This window comes from Acanthisitta chloris, unplaced genomic scaffold (genome assembly GCF_000695815.1).
Source record: "Acanthisitta chloris isolate BGI_N310 unplaced genomic scaffold, ASM69581v1 scaffold1070, whole genome shotgun sequence".
In the NCBI taxonomy this organism is placed as follows: Eukaryota; Metazoa; Chordata; class Aves; order Passeriformes; family Acanthisittidae; genus Acanthisitta; species Acanthisitta chloris.
In genome coordinates, this window is record NW_008649737.1 from 124310 (window position 1) to 145845 (window position 21536).

General features: G+C 38.2%; 1 protein-coding gene across 1 annotated transcript in view; it reads right to left on the minus strand.

The window, feature by feature from the left end:
- Positions 1-21536, minus strand: part of ATP6AP1 (ATPase, H+ transporting, lysosomal accessory protein 1) — a 48647-nt gene that overhangs the window by 5927 nt on the left and 21184 nt on the right. Inside the window, exons 7-8 of the mRNA XM_009084185.1 lie at positions 7141-7382; positions 6486-6539 (exon numbers count right to left, since the gene is read on the minus strand). Coding sequence (XP_009082433.1) covers positions 6486-6539; positions 7141-7382 — 296 coding nt within the window. The remainder of the gene's footprint in view (positions 1-6485; positions 6540-7140; positions 7383-21536) is intronic.

The following is a 21536-nucleotide window of genomic DNA, read 5'->3' on the forward strand; positions in this document are numbered from 1 at the left end:
AAATAAATCTTTTCTCATTTTGAAAACATCTGTGTATGTGTGGTATTGCAGCAGTTTCCAGTAGTTTATAGTTATGGAATTTATATGTATGTTACTACCAATGCAGTCCAAACACCTCCCAGATGTTCTGAAACAGAAATAATTGAGACCATCCAGAAGTACACTCTGTTCCTTTATAGGTCAGGATTATGTACTAATTTTTATTGCTTTTCATCCAGTTACTTCTAGGGATTCAAGTTATCTCATAAGGAAATGATTAACATTTCTCCTTGTATGTTGCTTAATATTTTAACCCTGCTTGATTTGTGCATGTATTCCTCAATATAGTTTGGCAACAATTTCTTTTGATTATTGGTAACCACAAAGGATTTAGAAGAGGAATAATTTTAGCAATAAATGAGACTTTCTATTAAATGAAATATTCTGATATGTCTATACACAATGGCTAACACTGTATGTAGACTTGAAAATTTGAGGTAATGATTTAGATACAATTATGATAGGTTTGAAAAAATAAGCAGTCATCTATAAATGTGGCACAATACAGACTATTTTATGTTCTATAAGGTATGTATATATAAAGAGAATATTCACTGTTGTAGAATATGCCTTGTTTGTTCAAATTGTCTACCTTCAGTATCATGTCATCCACACAACATAGAGTCTAAACACAAATGATGCTCCTTACAAGCAACACACAAAAATTTGTCAGGTTGGGTTACCATAGTAATTGACACTTTAAAAAAATAAATTATTAATAATCTGTGGCTTTTGATTCACAGAACTTCACAAACCTCAAGAGTTTCAAAATGCTCAGAAGGAATCCAGAACTCAAAGTGTCATTGAAATGAGAAAAAAATGTTTTGTCATATGGCATTCTTTAAATTTTAAGCCCAAACAGCTCTATCCATACAACATTCAGCCACAAGCATCAGTGAAAAAGAAAAAAAAAATTGAATTTCATCTAGTACACATTTGCAAATATTTATGGAAAATATTTTATTGTTATAGAGTTACAAAATTAAAACATATATTAGCCTAGAAGAAAGGCTAGAAGATTACTAGAAGAAAGGAATCTTTTGCTGATAAACAGTACAGTCTGAACAGAATTTCCATGGTATCCCAGTAGCAATGCTCTAGACACTAGCTGAAAGCCAGTTATAAACAGAGACAAGTTTACTTAAAGGTTTAGGCCAATCACAGATGCTGGATGTGGTCTGTACTTTACTGAGAAGAAAGAAAAGTGGTAAACAAGGAAATTCCTTGTAAGTTTATAATATGAACAAGCAAGTTTTATGATGTATGGGAGTACAGTCTAAAGTAACCCCCAAGGTGTTACACCAAAGACCAAAATGTTGTGTTGCTTGCAGATTTATGAGAATTAACATTCTAATTAGTGAACTAGCTGAGCATGGTTGACGTACTAATACAGGCTTTTATCCTTAGCATTTTCCCAGCAGTGAATAGCCTCCAAAAACATGAGTTGACTATAATTCATTAAATTACAAAAAAGACATTCAAACAACAAAAAATATATAGAATTGCTCCATTTAGTTTAGTATTTTCTCTGATGAGTAGATAGCAAATAGAAAGAGAACATTATAGCAAATGAATGACAAGGAGAGAACAGAGGTTTTATCTGCAGAATTGAAAGTACCTTAGATTTTATAGGAAATGTTATATTCGTATTGAAGACAATTATATACATTAGAGGCATTATGTACTTTATGCACATAATGTACACAAACAATTCCTGGTCGTGGGCCAGGCTCTCTTTGTGCCAGATAACTATATAAACTCTGAATGCCACCACCTGTTCCTATGATGTCTCATTAATCATTATAAACAGATATATTTCTGAAAAGGAAGATAGCTAGAATTACTACTGTTTCAAAGATTCAAAGAGAAACACAGCTGTTAGGTAAAAGACTTTAAAACATGGTTCTTGAGTCGGTTCTATTCTATACATGTTATGAGCAACAACAACAGTCAAGTACTTATCAATGTCAATGTGGAAAATACTAATGCTCTGCACTTTGACACTAACAGATATATTTCTGAAAAGGAAGATAGCTAGAATTACTACTGTTTCAAAGATTCAAAGAGAAACACAGCTGTTAGGTAAAAGACTTTAAAACATGGTTCTTGAGTCGGTTCTATTCTATACATGTTATGAGCAACAACAACAGTCAAGTACTTATCAATGTCAATGTGGAAAATACTAATGCTCTGCACTTTGACACTTTTTTGCAAATGAAATGACAGACAAGTGCTTGAACAGCTAGATGTCATCAGTTTATGAGAGAGCTGAGATGACATTTCTTCCAGCAAAAAACTACTGCCCACTGCTCCCAGTCCTGATGCAGCAGTAGTTTACTTTTCTAACACTATCAAAACACCGTTCTACAACCACTTCCTAACAGCTCACCTCTCAGCGGCAAGTGCTGGAGAATGAGTGGGACTGTAGCTCTTGCTTGAGAGAGGGAGAGGGAGGTGACAGCTGTTTGCACAGGATGAAGCAGCTATCACAGCTGCTAGTAGGAGGCAGGACATGACCAGCTGTTCAGTATGTGGGGGTAGGCTGGTGGTGGTAAGGGAAATGGGCTCTGGAGCCAGCTCATGCTGCTGAAGTTAGAGCCTCTTTTATTGATGAATAAATTGAGCTACTTGAACATGGTCCTCTGTGGAGTCACTTTCTGTCTTCAAGGGATGCTCTCCTACACCTTTACAGAGGGAAAAATGCAGCCACGGCTCTAAGCTCTATTCCTTCCCATCTCTTTGCACTGCTTGTGTTCTGTTTATTAAAGCAGACCACAACCTTAGCAAGGTGTAATCTTGAACAAGACTTATAATCGAAGTAAACCGGAAGGGGAAAAGAGAGATTGTAATGTATCTCTGTGGATTTTAGGAGCTCTTGACAAGAGACTTGCTGAGATAAAGAAGGTGAATAAAGTGTTAGTGAATCATGAGAAAAAATAAAATCAATGGCTTGTTCTGGTTCCATTGAGTACACCTTATGATTTGCATTACATGGCATGCAATATTGCATTATGGTAACTAATAGGCCTAAAATTACACCATTGTCTCATAAATCAAGTGACAATCCAATACAAAACAGCTCAAATAACAAGGTGAGTCTTTAACACTATTTTTTCTTTATAAAGACTTCTGAGGTGTTGTGGGTCCACACCAACCAGCAGCCAAGCACCCATTGCTCACTCCCCATCCTCAACAGGAAGTGGGAGGAGAATAGAAAGAGCAAAAATGAGGAAATATGTGGATCAAGATAAAAGAAGCTTAATAAGTTAAGGAAAGAGGGGGGGAAATACAGAAGCACTTTCTACCTCCCACATACAGGCCAATGCACAATGAATGTGTAAGCAATGGCTGCCCTGGAAGCTGCTCCCTACATTCTTCCTCTATTGCATTTTTTATTGCTAAGCACCTGTGTCACACATAAAAATTAACCAATTTAGACATATTTGTGTATAAATGCCCTGAGGGCCTATTAGAAACCAGGATAACACGTGGCCCAATGGAAGAAATCAAATTCTCCTTCAAAACACAGCCAGCCTATGCTACTTTAATTACTTGCTGGGCGTAACAATGCTCAGGACTTTACCTGAGCTTTTTTTCCAAGTCCTTACCTATTATATAGCCCAAGTTTCTTATTCCAGCTTCAAGGGCTATTTATGCATTTTGGTGTTTAGTTATATCATGTTCAAGTAGACACACAGGTCAAGAGAAACTTTCTGAGTATTTCTGCCTTTACTATGACAGGCTCAAAGGATACAGAAAAATATTCCCAAAAAAGAGAGAAAACATGAACCATTCACCTTTTGTACTTACATTCTCCTATAAATTACAATTCGTCTGTCTGCAGAATTGCTGCAAATTTTTTCTCTCCAGATGCACCTCAGAATCATGACCATGTTAAAATTTTTGTCCAACAATTAATTAAAGTTATAAGTTTTTAACAAACAGATGACTAAACTTAAATCTGAATAATCCTCATTAAGTCCATATGTGTGCACGAACATCATATTTGATCTTATGCTTACTGCAGCAAACAAAATCTAAGGTAAATGTTTCAACTGCCCAAGTATTTTGTTTCTATAGTAGCATCCTAAGACTTGCAATTTGCTCTTGTATAGTTGAGCAAAACCTGTTGACTACTTTAAAGAAAACAACACCTTTAAGAGCTATCAGTTAACTAGTTTTGAAACAGTGTTATGCTCCATAGGGTGCTTTATGGTTCATATTATTTTCTGGAACTGTAGTTTTACTAGAAAGCATGATATTATGCTGAGGATGGCCATATTCAGGACAAAAGTAGAAAACAACCAGATTCATTCAGACAGAAAGAGTTTACAGAAGAACAGCTAAAACCTGTGCTAGGATTAGCAAATATGCAGAATGAAAATCCAGAGCACTGTTTTGGAAGTCTGTCTCTACAAGAGTGGGACAGGAGCAGCAAAGAGCAGACAGAAAAGCAGCAGGGCAGCACAAGAGAGTGGTATTTTGGGAATTGTAGCAAACAAAAAACACAGCTTGGGCAGTGTCTTGGTTTGAGAACAGTATTTTTGGCTAAAGTCGTGTGTCCTGCTGCCTAAGCAAACATTCAGTTCATCATCTGATATATGGAAATTTAATTCAGTGCAAGTTCCCTGGCCCAATTCCTTCCCAAATAATTTTATGCAATTAATCGAGGTACCAAAATGAAAAGAGTAGGCCACATTATCTTTGCCAGAGCTAAAGAAAACAATTTTAACTGCTGTTTCTGATGCTGAGGAAAGAATTGCCATTTCTTGACCAGCAACAGTATGACAGCACTCAAACACTAGCAGATGCTTTCCTTAGCCCTAGAATCCACTAGTGAGAGCAACATCTGCAAATTCTCAGAGTGGTGCTGAATAGAGTTAAATGCAGTTGGCAGACAGTCACAAGTGTTATTCCACAGAGCTGTGTTGAGGCCAGTTCTGTTTAATATATTTGTCAATTATTTGGATGAGAGGATCAAGAGCACCCTCAGTCAGTTTGCAGATAGATGACACCAAGTTGGGTGGGAGTGTCAATCTGCTGGAGGGTAGGAAGGCTCTACAGAGGGATCTGGACAGGTAGGATCCATGGCATGAGGTTAATTGCATGAGGTTCAATAAGGCAAAGTGCCAGGTCCTGCACTTGGATCCTGGGAACCCCACACAGTGCTACAGGCTGGGGGAAAAGTAGTCTGAGAATTGCTCAGCAGAAAGGGACTTGGGGGTGCTGGCTGACAGCTCAGTATGAGCCAGCATTGTGCCCGGGTGGCCAAGAAGGCCAATTGCATCTTGGCCTGTATCAGAAATAGTGTGACCAGCAGGACTAGGAAGATGACTGTCCACCTGTACTCGGCACTGTTGACTTCACACCTCAAATTCTGTGTTCAGTTTTGCGCAGTGTTGACTTCACACCTCAAATCCTGTGTTCAGTTTTGGGCCCGTCAGTACAAGACATTGAGGTGCCGGAGTGTGTCCAAAGAGCAATGAAGTTGGTGAAGGGGCTGGAGCACAAGTCTTATGAGGAATGACTGAAGGAGCTGGGGTTGTTTAGGCTGGAGAAAATGAGGCTAAGAACCCTCTACAGTTACATGACAGGAGGTTGTAATGAGATGGGGGTCAGTTTCTTCTTCCAAGTAAGAAGCCAGAGGACAAGAGGAAATGGACCCAAATTTCACCAGGGAGGTTTAGGTTGGATATTAGGAAAATTTCTTTGTGGAAGGGGTTGTGAAGCACTGCAACAGGTAGCCCAGGGAAATGGCTGAGTTACCATCCCTGGAGTTATTTATGTTGCACTTAGGGACATGATTTAGTGGTAGACTTAGAAGCGCTGGGTTAAAGGTTGGATTCAATGATCTTTGAGGCATTTTCCAACCTAAATGATTCTGTGATTCTATGATTTTCCCTTTGATTTTTCATCCCAAGTCTTCCCACTCCATAGCTTTTCTTCCCTCTTTTCGTCGTAGGAGAAAGGTGGTCTTGTAACAATTCATGGAACAGCAAAATTAAATTTTTTGCACCCCTTAGCAACCACAAGCTATCCACAATCCACATTAGGACTAAATACAGCCCTGGCCATGCAAGTAGACATCAGCCCCTAGAATGTTTTAGAAGTCACAGTTACATTTACCTGAGATAGGACTGTGGATTACTATTAGGAAAAAATGAATCCTTTCTTCACTAATAGGACTCCTATTAATGAAACAGGATGCTGCATATGCCAGTACCTTACAGAGTGGTTGTTTGCCTACCATATTTTTTCGGAACCTGGGCATATCAATATAATCTCTATATAAAGACTGTATTATTGTTCTGCATAGTAACTCCTCAGAAGAGAAAGCAAACTGTAAATTCAAAAACATTTTCACTTAACTCCTCTTTTTTTGCTCCTTATTTATAATCAGGCTTTGTAAATCACAAAGATTTATTTAAGAATAAATAATAAGTTACCTTATCTCTAGGCTGCTGATTCCACTCACTGGATTTGTGTATTTTAATGACAGTCTGAGAATAAGAAACAGATTTTTAATGTTAGACTAGTCAGCTTTAATTAGATCATTGTGACATTTCAATTGGAGGGAGTATTCTAAATCAGTAGGCAATTACAAAAGTCATATAGCAAAGGTTCAGTACACAGAAAAAATATGACTAAATATTTCTAGGGTTTTATTTACCCAAGAGCAGGTGCTTCAAAGTAAGGGAAAACAGAGATCATTTTTTATTAATGTACTTCCATCTGAATTACTATCTAGCAACTGGCAATACTACCCTTCAAGGGAATGAAATTATGATCTCATTAATGCCAGTGGAGATTTCTGTGATTGCGAGATCAGGCACAATGAAACCTGTTTGAACCAAATATAAACAAACAAGGGAGTAAGGAATGTAAGAGTCAAAAAAGAAGTGTGATAATAAGAGGCTGCATCTGAGCAATTTTTGTGGTCTTGACTTAACCTTTTTCTTCCAAGAAAATTCAATTTATTATTTTTTATTTTAGATGCTTTAGAATAAGAAAGTTGTATTAGTACTAACTTGACATTGCACCATTTCTGAATAGCTTTCAGAATTACATGTGTTATGATATGAAATTTCTTGTGCTACTCACGTCGTGTTGCTGTTTGAGCACTCAGAGGCAGAAATATCCACATTCTGTGTTATAAATGTTGCATTTGTCAAATCTATTAAAACTGAACTGTTGGCTTTGAGGCTGAAATTCCTAGCATAAAAAAGGATGCATGTATCATTTCCAGTGGTCACATTGAGAGGAGGATATGCTGAATTTTCTTCTTCCTCAGCAGCCATTAATTGTCGTCTTAATCCTGCAATCACATCAGTTCTTCTAGAAACCTGGAATAACAGCATATTAACAATTCATCTCCTTTGCAATAGAGTTATTACAGAGTTAATATTAACTGAACACAGACCTTCACTATTCTGTACTATGAGCACCCTCAATCGCCCTCGATATTTGTTATTGTTTGTCTATTTAACTGGCAGTGTGGAGGTTACTGAGGCTGTGTCAACCTACGTTCCAATGGTCACGTGTCCTCATGTGAAAACAAGCACCACTGATATACAGAAAATGAACATAAACCCATGTTGGTAACGTTGCCTTAAGATACTAGTGTGCTTTAGTGCTAATCGGTTTTCCCAGAAGAATATACTTTAAAAAACCCTCCTTTTGTTTCTGCAATAAAATCAAGAAAATTTCAACTTGCCTGTTCAGTGACCACCTCCCCTTAGTAACAACAGTTTTTGCACTCCTCTTTTTAACAGGCATGAAAGCAGGCTACTTAACTATAGCAGGGTTATTTTTAGACTCTTCCAATGGCTCCTGGAAAAGGAAGACCTATGCTAATTTGGCTGCTGTGTTGAACTCCTACAAAAGACGCATTTGCTTTTAGGAGATTTCCAGGAATCCCCTTTAATAGGTAATGCTTTTTAAAAATATGCCTAGGGCATCCTGGGTAAAACAGACTCACTGATGTCAACAATAAAATCTTGCCAACCTTATCAGACAGTAACTTTATCCTGTTGTTCATGTTTTACTCCTCACTTCTTACTCTGTTCATATCTGGGATGTCCCATGTCCCATGTGAGCTTTACAACTTTGTATACTACAAGTGGTCTCTACCCTTTCATAACTTTGGGGTACAAGAAATGAAAGGCATCACAGGGGTTACCAGAACTGTAATTACGTGGAGCTATTGCCCGGAACTACTTTTAATGGGTACCAAGAGAGTCAAGGACCATTTTTCAGTCTGGAACAGAGGCTATAATATGGCTTTATAACTTGCCTGTGGAGAAGAGTCCCAGAAGACTTTTGTCACCTTAACCACTGCTCTATAAACGTTATTGACCATCTGTTATTTACAAGGTGTCTTTGCAGATACCTCATTCTATGAATAAAGTAGAATGGGTTGTGTTAAAACCCTTTGACTAAATGCTCCAATGAAGATAGCAATCTTCCTCTCCTATACATGCATTCTTTATGAATTTCTTTTTAATTCAGAGTAGTGCCTTTTCAAACACATCAGAGCATGCATTATTTTAAATGAATACCATTTTCTTTAAAAGAAGAGGGTACAACAAAAGAAAATATTCAACTTTTGATATAAAACTTTAATCTTTCCTTAGGCTCTCCTGAAATGTAATCATTTTATTTCAAACTGAGAAGTAAAGCTGAAGTCTAAATTATATCCTGTCTAACTATTGACTTCACTATGTGGGCCCCATGTATCATCTAAAGAGAGCTTTAAAAACCACCTACTGATAGTTGAAAACAACGCTAGATTGGATACTGTGATTGGGCTAACTTGTGGGATTAGGTTTAAGCACGTTAAAATAAAAAGAAAGCTATTAAACTATAATCATAAGACTACAGCTTTATTTCTGTTGCTCTCCTGCCAGTACTTTGTTGTGAGGCTCTCTCTCCACCTCTGAAAAAGCAAAAGATCTGCAAGAGTGTTTGCTTGTGAAGAAGGGGTGTCAGGGACAAAGAAATCCACTAGTTTTCCATGACCAAACATATTTACCCATGCTGAAGAAGGGAGACAACACAGCTTGCCAAAAACACTACCAAAAGAATTTGTTTCATTCGTATTTGTGATTGAAAATACAGGCAGCCATGGACTGTGCAACTCAGGGAGTCTTTACTTGCACACCTATAGGCAGGCAGGATCACTACACTAAACAGGAGCCTGAAAGTATCAGTCCTCTAAAGAAAGGTCCCCCAAACATTCACTGGCCTGTATATTCATTCCTTTAGCCTGGAGATGCATTTCTCTGTTACCTGTGGGTGAGGTAATTTAGCACACTTGTAATCAGAAAGAGGTTAATGAAATTTTATTCTTGAGGCTGGAAGAGAGATCCCTGAAACAGCCCAATCTGGGACCCACTGGAGACCTGAAGATGGCAGTTGCTCCTTCCAGGTGACCTGCTGTGGGAAGCTGAGAGCTCCCCCAGTACATCCCTGCTTCTCTCTTTCAGGTACATTTTCTTATTCTTTTGTTGCTGCACAAGCATGAGCTTACTGAATGAAAATAATTCTCCTCATGTAATATATTTCATGCTAAACTATAAATTACAAGACACTTCCTTGAGAAATGGATTATATTTTAAACTGAATCCAATCAAATTAGATTATTTAGGAACCATCCATAGTGGCAGTGTTGCCAATCATTAAGTCAGATTTAATTCAGTTGTTTAGTGTGTCCTTTGCCTTTACCTAATCTGAACCGTGGGATGTGTGAATCATTGTCTTGTTCTCTGGATTTATCAATGGCTTTTTTTGATCTCAGTTGTGCAGTGAACAACCACAAGACCTGATTAAATAAGATACAGAAAAAAACCAGTGCCATTTACATTGTCCTAGACCAGAACTGAAGGCTGTAATTAATAACTGAACCTGCAATAGAGGCAGCCTGAACAAAATTCTTGCCTTTGATCTGTTTTGCAAGCCTTCTAATTCAGAATCTCTTGGAAAGGAGAAAGGAATCTGATCTGGCAACATTTTGCTGCACCAACATACTAATCTTTTTCAAAGCAAACAATCCAAAATTATTCATTTGTTTTGCTATTGTTGCCACAGTTTTGTTGGCTGTTCCAACACAGAATGGTGAGAGACAAGAGAAAAGATTTGGGGGCATTTTATACATTTGAAATTACAAACAAATGTTGGTCAAATGGTTGCAAACATGTACAAGAAAAATACAAAATACTGTGAAAAATAAACTTTCATTCACTGAAATTATGAATGGTGATGAGCTACAGAAACAGGCTACATGTCACACTACTTTCAATGTGGGATTTTTTGAATACCAATTCAATGGGTGCTTGTGTCTTCTGTTTCAGTCTTGGATTTCTTGACTTCTTATCCCTATGCTGAGATGTGCACATTAAGAATAAGAAATATGTCCTGGTGGTGCCTGTTGCACCTATTTATTTCCAACAGCATAGATCTATGACCACATCCTCTTTGTGGGGCCATTGCTCTAACTGAAGCAGCTGAGGGAAGGGGAAGGTATTTCTCTACTTTCAAGGAGGGAGGTGAGCAGGAAGAAAGGTCCATTCCCTTTCTCTTTTCGGTTTTATCTTAGCTTTGTCCCTACCATCATACTGTACTGTAGTGCATTCTCTGTATATACTCTACTTAGATGGCAAATGATAGTTTTTCCAAGTTCAGTCATAACATGATTAAACCAGTTGTTGGTAACATAACTTAGTATCTATTAAAAAAAAAGAAATTGCAGTATAAGAACTTAATAGCTTAATAGAATTAATCTTCACAAATGAAGAAAAGAACTGAAAATATTTAGGAAATGCATGTATAGACAAAAGCAGAGGCCAAAGAATACTTTTGGGTCACATAGAATGGCGTGATTTATTGGGAGACCAGGGTCTGCAACAGCTACCACAGCAACCCAAAGACAAACACCTGCTATCTGGACTGGATTTCGGGTTTGGTAGCTGGAACTGCATCTACACATCATGTACCAACTGTAATTCTTTTGATAGGATACCAAATTGACTGTATGCTTGCATTTTTTTCAATTTGCTCTAACAGGGACCATTAAAATCTTTTGCTGCAAGGCATCCTTTCAAAAATGGCACTAGGAGGCTGCCATGTGCTCAGTGCAGGGGTACTGCTCCCAGCAGAATGGCAGACCATGCTGCTTGCTGGGGTTTGGCTGTGCCACATCAGAAGCCACACAGCATTCACATCCCAGACAAGCATCAGCACATTCCAAAAGCTTTTTCTGAAATTACCATTTCAGATTCACTTCCCACACAAACAGGTCAGTTTTCCTCCATATTTTCTAACTGATGTAGCATCATGGCCTCACTACAGATAGCATCACCACCACTTCTGCTGATACATCCGTTTCTCTGAAGGATACTGTACCACAAATATGTGATGCCAGCAATGGCAGTTTGTGTCTCACTGTTAAAGGTCAACAATTTGAAAGCCAAGTATTAGAATTTGATATAACCATAAACATGCCCTTTGCAGTGTTGTTCATAAAATCATGTGCACAGCAAGTAGAAAGAATGTATTTGATTGAACTTTTTTCATTTATCTGTCAGTGCAATACTACAGCATAACAGTGCTTTAAGCTGTCAAAATCTAGATCATTTAGCAGTTACCGATTATCCCTATTTTTGAAAGTCTGAATTATTTACATCTTTATAATTGCTAATGTTTTGGGGGGTTTATTTGTTACTTCCTCCCTAGGCTGACTTAGCTGTGGCTGCCCCATCCCTGAAAGTGTTCAAGTCCAGGCTGAACAGGGCTTTGAGCAATCTGGTCTAGTGGAAAATGTCCCTACCCATGGCATGGGGGTTGGAAATGGATGATTTTTAGGGTCCCTTCCAGCCCTATTTCACATATTTGTACAACAACTGTAAGCCTAACCAAGACACCAGAATAAATGCTGATAGCATGATACTTTACCCAGAAAAACCCTCCCCCTCTGTTTCCCTTCTTTATTAAGATTCTGATAAAAGAGGGGAAGGAGAAGGCACAGAAATGAAGTACATTGCATCAATAGCAATCATTTATTAGCAATGATTCCTATCATTTTGTGCCCTGCAGAATATGTGACCAAGTTTACTGTCTCACATTATCATTTGATGGTTCCCCTTCCAACCACACAAACTTCTACCAGAGAGCCAAATGGCTTGGGGACTGTGATGCTTGGCTTATACATGGTGTTCTACATCTCCCAGGGTTTTTCACAAAAGCAAGGCCGGGGCACATCAATATATAAGTCTTACTATAAGAGATAATGATCTCACTGTAAAACATAATGTTCTCTTTTATAATTGATAGAACTGCTGTGACTTGTGGAGAGTACCCGAGTCATGACCAAGCGCTTCAAGATTTTCTGCTAGAAGGGACAATAAAACTGCAATATTTATTATACTGCTCAATTCAGTGGCCTTCATAATCACAATCTGCAGTGTCAGCTCACATGTTTATGGCTACATGTGCTCCTTCACTGGCCTGTCCTTTTGCAGCACTGAGCTGTATAAAAGATCTCTTGACTGCTGTTCACAGAAATGGGACTACTCTGTGCCACCGAATATTGTGCAGGGATGAGTGAGTTAGCAGGGACCATGCAGGTGGCAGAATCGAGAGCAGAGGAAGGTATTGTGATGCAGCATTTGTAATAACCATTCTGCTTGAAAGGCCTTAAAATAAGGCAAGGAAATTTTGCATGTATGCTATATTCAAACGTATCTACAAATGCCAGAGTAGTCCTAATTTTCTGAAGAAAACTATTTTTCTTGTTATTTTCTTGCTACAACTTTTAATGGATTTTTATACCAAACCTTTTCAGCTAACTTAAGAATGAACAGAAATTGGTCCACTAAAATATACTTATTTTAGAAAGTAGAGTATGTATAAGCTGGAGTAGCAGTGGAAAGAGCTGCTACAGTTAATTCTCCACCTTAAATTTCACTTAAGACAAATTACCCAAACACAATTATTTCAATGAAAACAATGTTGTGGTCACCTACAGGAGTGTTAAAGCTCATTTGCATCTTTTTAGGAAATGAGATTTTGCAGTGCAATATACAAAGGAGTAAAAAATATATTAAGAGTGTGCATTGTAAAACAGAATTAATCCTGAAAGAAACCTACCAGATGTATCATTCAAAGAATATTTGCTGATGCCAAACTCCCTAGCTTTAGCATTAAATCCTGGGCCCTGTTTCAGGCAATTCTGCCATAAAGATAAAAAAAGCTACAGATTTTGCATAATTTTTAGTCTGCTAAGGGGAATACCCACTTCCAACTGGTTGTTTTTCCCACTTTCTTATGTCCATATGTGGAATTCAGGTTGCCATGGGAGATGTGAAAAAGGATGAGGAGGGTGTAATAAAAGGAAACAGATAAGTAGTGAGGGTTGGACAGAGGTTAGATAGGGGTCTGGTGGGTTGCCCAATTGAAAAAAGCAAACAGGGGCCAAAATGTGTTACTCACAGTGCTGGAAGAGGTGACACTACTGTTTGTCCCAGATGTAGACCAGTCACAGGGAAATAAAAAATCTGAAGACTCATAGAATTCTCCCTCCTTCCACTTAATATTTTGATCCTGCAGCACTTTAGAGGACTAACCTGCAAAAACTGAGGATCTTGTCTCCCTTTTTTTCTAACTTGAAGAAAGATGTGTGGACAGGACAATAGGATTACATGTTACTCTTTAAATTTTTATTGATACTTCAAGGAAATTAATTTTTAACTTTAAAAACAATTTGTCAGGGGCATCTGGGTCTGTCTTCTGAGTTTATCTGAATCCAAAGGTAAAAGCCAATAATAATAGCAAACTGGATCTCTGACAGGGAAGTTAAAACAAGCATTTTTTTCACAGAAAATCTATAAAATAATGCTTAGCTTCTACTCTGCTCTCTTGCACTCAATATCCACTTAATTTTTCTGACAGTAGTGTATGAAAGCTGGAAGGTATATATATAAATGAAACCCACATCAGAAAGTCTAGACAAAGCTAAACTTAGAAATAACATTCATGCTTTTTTGAAGGAGATTATCAGGCTTCATTTCTCTTGATAAACTTTTCCAAGTTTGTCTCAAAATAGATGTATTTCCACCAAAGCCTAGTTAACCCTTCCAGTTAACACATCTCAACCAATGTCATTAATCTCGACTTTGTAATTTCCTTCATCTCCTCCCAGCCTTTAGGCCATCAAGTAAACCACAATAAGAACAAAACATGCAACCTTTGCTGCTAGTTACCGATCCTTGTCACAACACATTGGTATTAAACTTTGGAAAACTGAAATGTATAAGGTGATACATATTAGAAAACAAATACCAACTTACTTACAGTATTCCTGTGGGATTGCTTTAGTACTTTGATGCCTATTGCTGTTCCTACACCACAGCCAAGCTTCAACGCTAGGTAATGGCAAGCCTGGGGGCTTGGGTCAACCACAATTGGGTTGCTCCTGCTGGCAGTTCAGATACTGAAAAAAACCCTGTGAATCAGGAGCAAGGAATATTGTTAAGGTCTGTCCTGGTTCTGGTCAGGACAGGGATAACTTTGGCAGCAGCCAGGAGATTGGCACAGCCCTGGGGTTATTCTATACCACTTCACACCATGTGGAAGGGACAGAAGGGGCAGTAGGTACTGTTCCAGTTCAGCCAGTGCGCAATGTGTCTGGTTAGGCAGCACCGGGTTCAGTATGGTGAGCAATTACCTGAGTCATTCACCTGTCTTGTACACTCTAGTTTTAGTATAGTTGTTATTATAATTTGTTTTCTTATTTCATTGCTGTTTCTAGTAAATTGCTCTTATCTCAACCTGTGATCTTCACCTTTTGTGCCTCCAAGTCTCCTGTCCATCCCACTGTAGGGCATCGGGGTGGAGGAGTGAGTGACTGGTGTGTGGTACAGTGGGTTTCAGTGGGAACACTGAATTGGGAAATACCATACCTAAACCAGAACAGGATCATAAGTAAATCATGTATTGGGGAGAAGGAAGAAGTTTTTAACAGTGAGGAGGCACAGCAGGATCTAACATTCACCTTGCGACAGTTCTTCTCAACATAAGGCAAGAAACTGTTCCAGGATTTTGCAAGTGATTTGGCTGGAAGCCCCAGAGGCAGAGATATCTAGCTGTTAGAATGCCTGGGGTTTAACTGTCATACTGTAGTGCATTAAAAAGTAGAATGCTCTTCTTATGATTCATTAAATATCAATCTAGGAAGTCATTCAGTCACTCAGGCTAAACCAGAAATCCCATCACAGAACAACAGTTGCAATGTTGCAATGTTTCAATAAAATTGTAAACATTGAGGTTTTAGTAAAACAAAGAAAACAGAACAAGAACAAAACATGCCATATAATATCAAATTCGATATCAGGCACCACTTTATGTATGGCTTTTACAGCAATGCTTCCATCAACAAATTAAAAATATTTCTGTGGCATTTTGGCAGGAAACTGATGAGTTCCTTGCCTTTCTTGCTTGTCTACCAGTGGCACTAAAGACATATGTCACATAGCAACCCAGTAACAGAGATACCCATGAGAGACTGGGGTGAGCTGGTAAGCTCAATACAGTGCTATGATACAGGTCAGATCCCAGAAGAAATGACTTGCCAACCTCATGCTGGGCAAGTTTGCCACTTTTCTTACGGCATCCACAGCTCACAGTCCAGGGGTCCACTGGCAAGCCCCAGAGCTTTCCTACCATTGCCTTTAGGTCTGCTGTAGTTTGAGTGCTGCTAGCACAGGTGACTGCACAGGGTTCTGACCGTACAGTGATACTTCCTCAAAGACTATTAGCACTACAAGTTTCCGTAATCAATCAATTTTCTAATTAGACAGCTTTCTAAAAAGAAAGTTACCATATATTGACTGAAATCTGATTCAATTTAAAGTTGTCAGCTGCCAGGGATGGAGTAATACAGTACTCAGAAAGATCTGTGTTTCAATATACAAACACCGCTGTAACAGTCTGTTAACATTTTGTTAACACCCTGGCTAGTTCTTAGCTTTGTATGCTAAAGCTCTAATGTGCAAACTTTGTGAACAGATGCTTGCATGTATTTCCAGGTTCACAGATTTTTTATGGAAAAGCCATTAGGATTTCATGAAAGTAACTTTTAGAGACAACATTTCAATCGAAGTTTCTATCCCTAAAGCAAGGACATATTTATTTGCTAAAATCATAAATATGTTTGACAATTGCCTAAACAAAATACTATCCTTTATCCTAAACTTAGACACATGCATGCTGCACTTATCAATTTAATGGCTGCATAGGTTGCCAGTTGGACTCAATCTTAGAGGTCTTTTCCAACCTTATCAATTCTATCAATCTGTATCCACAATGCCTATGCATGAATAATGATGGACCCTCTTTTCTGTTTCAAATGGCAGGAAATCATTAGTTGATGGCTTTGAACAGAGCCTAATACTTCAGGGGATCACATGCAGAGTGAGAGTTAGAAAGGAGAGAAAAACAAAACCACTGCATGCATTAATATAACATAACTATCTAAAACTGTACAACAAAATGTCTTCCTATCTCAAAACACTCAATTTCTAAAATCAAAAATTTCTGTGCCACTACATGAGGTGAATGAATTATTTTCTAAAGTGGAAAAAAAGAATATGAAATGTCAGTTGAAATTAAAGTAATCCAGGTTTCTTCTAGCTCATGTTAACTGTATTAAAAATTTGGTGCATTAAATCTTAGGGGTTTGTTATTCTGCCATCAGACCACACACACTTCCCAGGATCAGGGATCCGATTAAATGCAAATTTTTATATCATATGTTGGTAAAGTGCATCTTTGTTCCTCTAACAGCTTTTCCTCTAGCAGAGACAACAGAGGCTGCAGTACAAATCAAACGGTGTAGGATATAAACCTTTTTTTTCCAGTGCATGGGCCATCCCTGTTGTTGCACCAGCATGTTCTTTTGCCAGCTTTAATTTCGTACAAAGGGAAGGAAGACAAGAAGTACTGCAGGTAGATATTTAGCACAAGGCTGCTCTGACCACATGCAGGAGCTACCTAGCCACACAGGCACACATTGCTCAGCTCCTGGCTTTACAGCCCTAGAGATGCCTTGGGAGGACACGCATACACTGCCATCCTCTGGGTAGATGTGATCATTTCCTATTTCTACCCTTTGCTTCCCCCAAATGGGAACATGTCTCTGCCTCTGAAAAACATGATGCCTATGGGCTTTGGTGTCTGGAGAAGACGCTGAAGTATTTCTGCTCCAAAATAATTCCACCATTTTACCTTTTTCACTGTAGCAACACAATCACTTTTACCCAAGTATTTTATGCATATCAGAAAACACTGAATCCATATTATATTTTCATCATATATCAACATATTTATGACTTTAGTTTCAATCAGTTTTGTCAGTATGGAAGATGGGTTTCCTAGTTGTGTTTCTCCAGAGATACAGAGTCTCTGTTCAAATCCCATGTCACACTTGAAGCTTCCTGTTCCTCAGGGACAAAGGCCAAACTATTTTATAATTTTCATACATATTATAGAAATTATATTTTGTTAAGTTGTGCATTAGTAATCATGATTACAGTTTGGCAGTTTATTATTTTAGTTTAAATTTAGGTGCAAAATACTTGTCTTGATGATATGACATTCCATTTTATTGATTTACTCTGAAATCTCTTCTATTGCTACCTCAGTAGCAGTAAAAGTTTTTGAGGCTCAATGATTACTGAAAAACTCTTCCTTTTAATTTTCTGTATGCATATAGGACTGTGATTTTTGAAGAATGACTTTATTACTTTTAATAAACTCACCTCTTTCACTCTGTTAATTATGATAGCTTGGGATGTTTTCATGTGGGGAAAAGGGTGAGAGGAAAAATGCTTTTTTGACATATAGTTTGACCTTTTAATATGTTGTGTTTAAACAGTTTGTATTCCAGCTATAATCAGTGACAACATAATTAGTGGAGCTTACTGGGTAATTCCTCAAATCACAGGTACATGGAGGTTAAATCTTCAAGTTAAAGTTGTACTACTTGATGCTATGTTCAGCCTCATTCTTCAAAGGCTGTTCTTAGAAAAGGACTCTAGAATTCCCAGAATACTTACCTTTGTCTTCTTGAATCCAAATGTCCTTTAAGACACAATAGGAGTCATTTACAGATATATTCTGTCACTCATATTTTTTTTTACCTTGGCATTTTCCTTCCAGAAGGTGTTTATCATGCCTACTAACAGGTCATATCAATATGCTTGTTTACAGTTACACATTCCATTTTATTCTATCCTATCCTATTTTAGCCTTAAACCTCAATTTTACTCTGAATTGTTATGTTTAAGACCTCTGCCTATACATGACTGTATCTTTAAGAGTATTCATTGCAATTTTTATATCTGAATTTTACCAATTTCTGTTTTTTTTCCTAAGACACAATTCATCCTCATCCATGTCCTTCTCCACCACCCTTCTTCCACCCCAGTTTTCCTGGTCTTAGTTTTAAATGCAAAATAAATACAACTTTTTAATTTGATCTATATGGAACATCTGTACATGCTTCAGCTATGCCTTAAAATGTTACTTAGCAGCAGAAAATAATGAATTTGTTCTGCTCAGATAAGAATAATAGCTTAGTTCCATGCTGCCCTTCATTTAGCAGTGAAGTCAATAAGCATGTATATAAAAAGACATAATATAAAATGCAAGCTAAAGCTGTAAAAATGATCAAATAAGTGAATACTTACTCACTCTAATGCATAATCTAGTGTTAAAGGTAAGACACTGGTTTTCAGTTATCTGCCTGAATTCCCCACTAGCATGGAATGAATCATGCAGAATTGCTAACAAACATCTCTCACATCTTTATCATTCACTTTTCAAAGCTAATTTGGCAAAATGTTTATTTACTTTTTTCCTCTACTGTGATGACTAACTGGCTTCAACCAGCCTTAAGCAGGTTTTTTTTGGTAATTATTTAAAAATACTCTACCTGTATTTGAAAACAATACTCAAAACTGAGTTAGCTAGGAAATAGTCAAATGTACATTCTTTGTCCACAACTTAAAGATTATTTTTTATTATAATGGCATTCTTTAAGTGGGGAGGGGAGAGGACTAAAGGATGAGGAATTCCTGTGGTTTCTCCTTTTAGGCTTGAAACACTGATCCTTTATACTACATGAAACTACAATTGCTCCTTCAAATGTAAAAAGTACAGGACTAAATGAATAAGGCAATTCCTACATTCAAGGATGCATGAGGATATTAAACTACACCCCAATTCCTGCAAATGGCATTATAAGTATTTTTCTAATGGTCAAAAGCATTCCATTAATCAGAAGCTGTGAAGTCAGAGGGGTGGCTGTTGTAGCATTTAGTCTCCTCAGAGTGGTAAACTGAATAATCAATAAAACAGAGAGGAGCTGGATGTAACTGGAAGATGCAGCACAGCAAAATGTGATGCACTTTTTAAAAATGTGTAAGGTAGAAGTCAGGAACAAAGCAAATGTAATCACAAGCACTTGTAAAAGCAGATAAAAACTTTTCATATTCTTTTTCTGCTCATCAATAGCACCTGAGGATACCTCCAAGATATACTTTTCTAAGAGTCAAAAGCCATTGCTTATGCTGCAGATACCAATGTTACTTCTGGCTGACTAAAATTCCTGTAACTCATATTGCTTGGCTCTGAGTGGGATCAAAGACTCAACACACACAAACAGCAGCTAGAGCTGACAGCTTGTAGAATGGAAAAGTCAAAAGCTGATAGTAGCCAAAGTTCTCAGAAAGTGTGGAGGCAGTAGAGAAGGTTTAAACAGCATTTCACAATGCATCTGTAAAAAGTGGAGTCAACAAAATTAATATCAGCTGGGATGCAGCCATAAATTTCCTTTTGGCAATATATGGTCTCTCAGCATTCAATCTAACTTGGAAAAGATAACAACTATAAAACTGTCTTGTGGTTTCAGAAGAAAACTAGTAAAAATGTTACATGGACACCATAAGGAGCTAAAGGATGGGAAACATGATGAGATTTATTATTTGAAGCATATCTGTCTTTAAACCACTGCAGCCTTTTTAACCTTACCAATTACAACAGCAAGGTAAAATTATGCATTACAACCACAAGCCAAAAAACTAACTAGTAGCAGGTAGAGGGGTGACTTTGATCATAGTCTCCAGGAACACAGAAATTCTTATATTCATGAGAACTCCTGATGCAGGAATGGAACAAGAACTACAGAGGGGTTTGAGTCTCCTCAAGAAAAATGAGTTTCAAAGGGCAGAAAGCTCTTGGCAGGAGACTCCTCAGTTCTTTGGGTAAGTTTCGAGTTTTTAATGGAAACCCTAACCCTAACCTAAGATGAAAAATATTGAGTGAGAGTTGTCTGACTAAATGTATATGCCAGGATCCGACCTCAGCATGAGGACTGCCTTTATGGTTGTCAGAGACAAAGGAGATTATGAAGGGTGAGTTTCATATCATCCTGCAGCAGTCCTTTACCTAACAGCCAGAAGGATCATACCCTAAAAAGTCCTTGATTGTAAAGAGAGCCCTTGGTTGATGACCTGGTGGATGAAGGTCCTTTGTGAGATGGTGAGAGGAATTATCAACTGGTTAATGAAACCAGTTCAAGTAGGTTACCAAACAGTCTCTCTTTGAGGATCTTAATTCTGTCTTATAGCTTCAAACTGTAGAATCATAGAACAGCTTGGGTTGAAGGGGACCTTAAAGATCATCTAGGTCCAACCCCTCTGCTGTGGGCATGGCCACTTTCTACTATACCAGCTTGCTCAGAGCCCCATCCAGCCTGGCCTTGATCACTTACAGGGGTAGGGCATCCACCTGTCCCAGTGCCTCACTGCCCTCACAGTAGAGAATTTCTTCCTTATATCTAATCTAAACCTACTGTCTTTCAGTTTGAAGCCATTCCCATTTGTCCTGTCACTACATGCCCTTGTAAAACGTCCTTCTCCAGCTTTCTTGTAGGTTCCCCTCAGGTACTGGCTAATTAGTTCACCCTGAATCACCTTCTCCAGGCTGAACAATCCCAGTTCTCTTAGCCTTTCCTCATGGAAGAGGTGCTCCAGCCCTTCAATCATGCTGAAACTGGAACAGAACAAGAACCATCCTCAACAAATCTCCATCATGCATTGGAGTAATGAACCGATAATTACAATAGCCCAAAGGCATCTGTGACTGCACTGACTAAACTCCACAGCTCTTTCTCATTAAATCAGAAAAGAGGCTCAGTCATAAGGGAGTTGTGTTTACTGTCTCATTAATTCACTTTCTGTGAAGCCAATACCAGTCTGGAACCTTTTCGAGTATACGCATTTCTCACATCTATTTTTCTCTGCTTGAGGCAACGGAAGAACGAACAAACTGTGTGCAGTTCTGGGCCCCTCAGTTCAGGAAGGATATTGAGGTGCTGGAGCAGGTCCAGAGAAGAGCAATGAGGCTGGTGAAGGGACTCGAGCACAAGTGCCATGAGGAGAGGC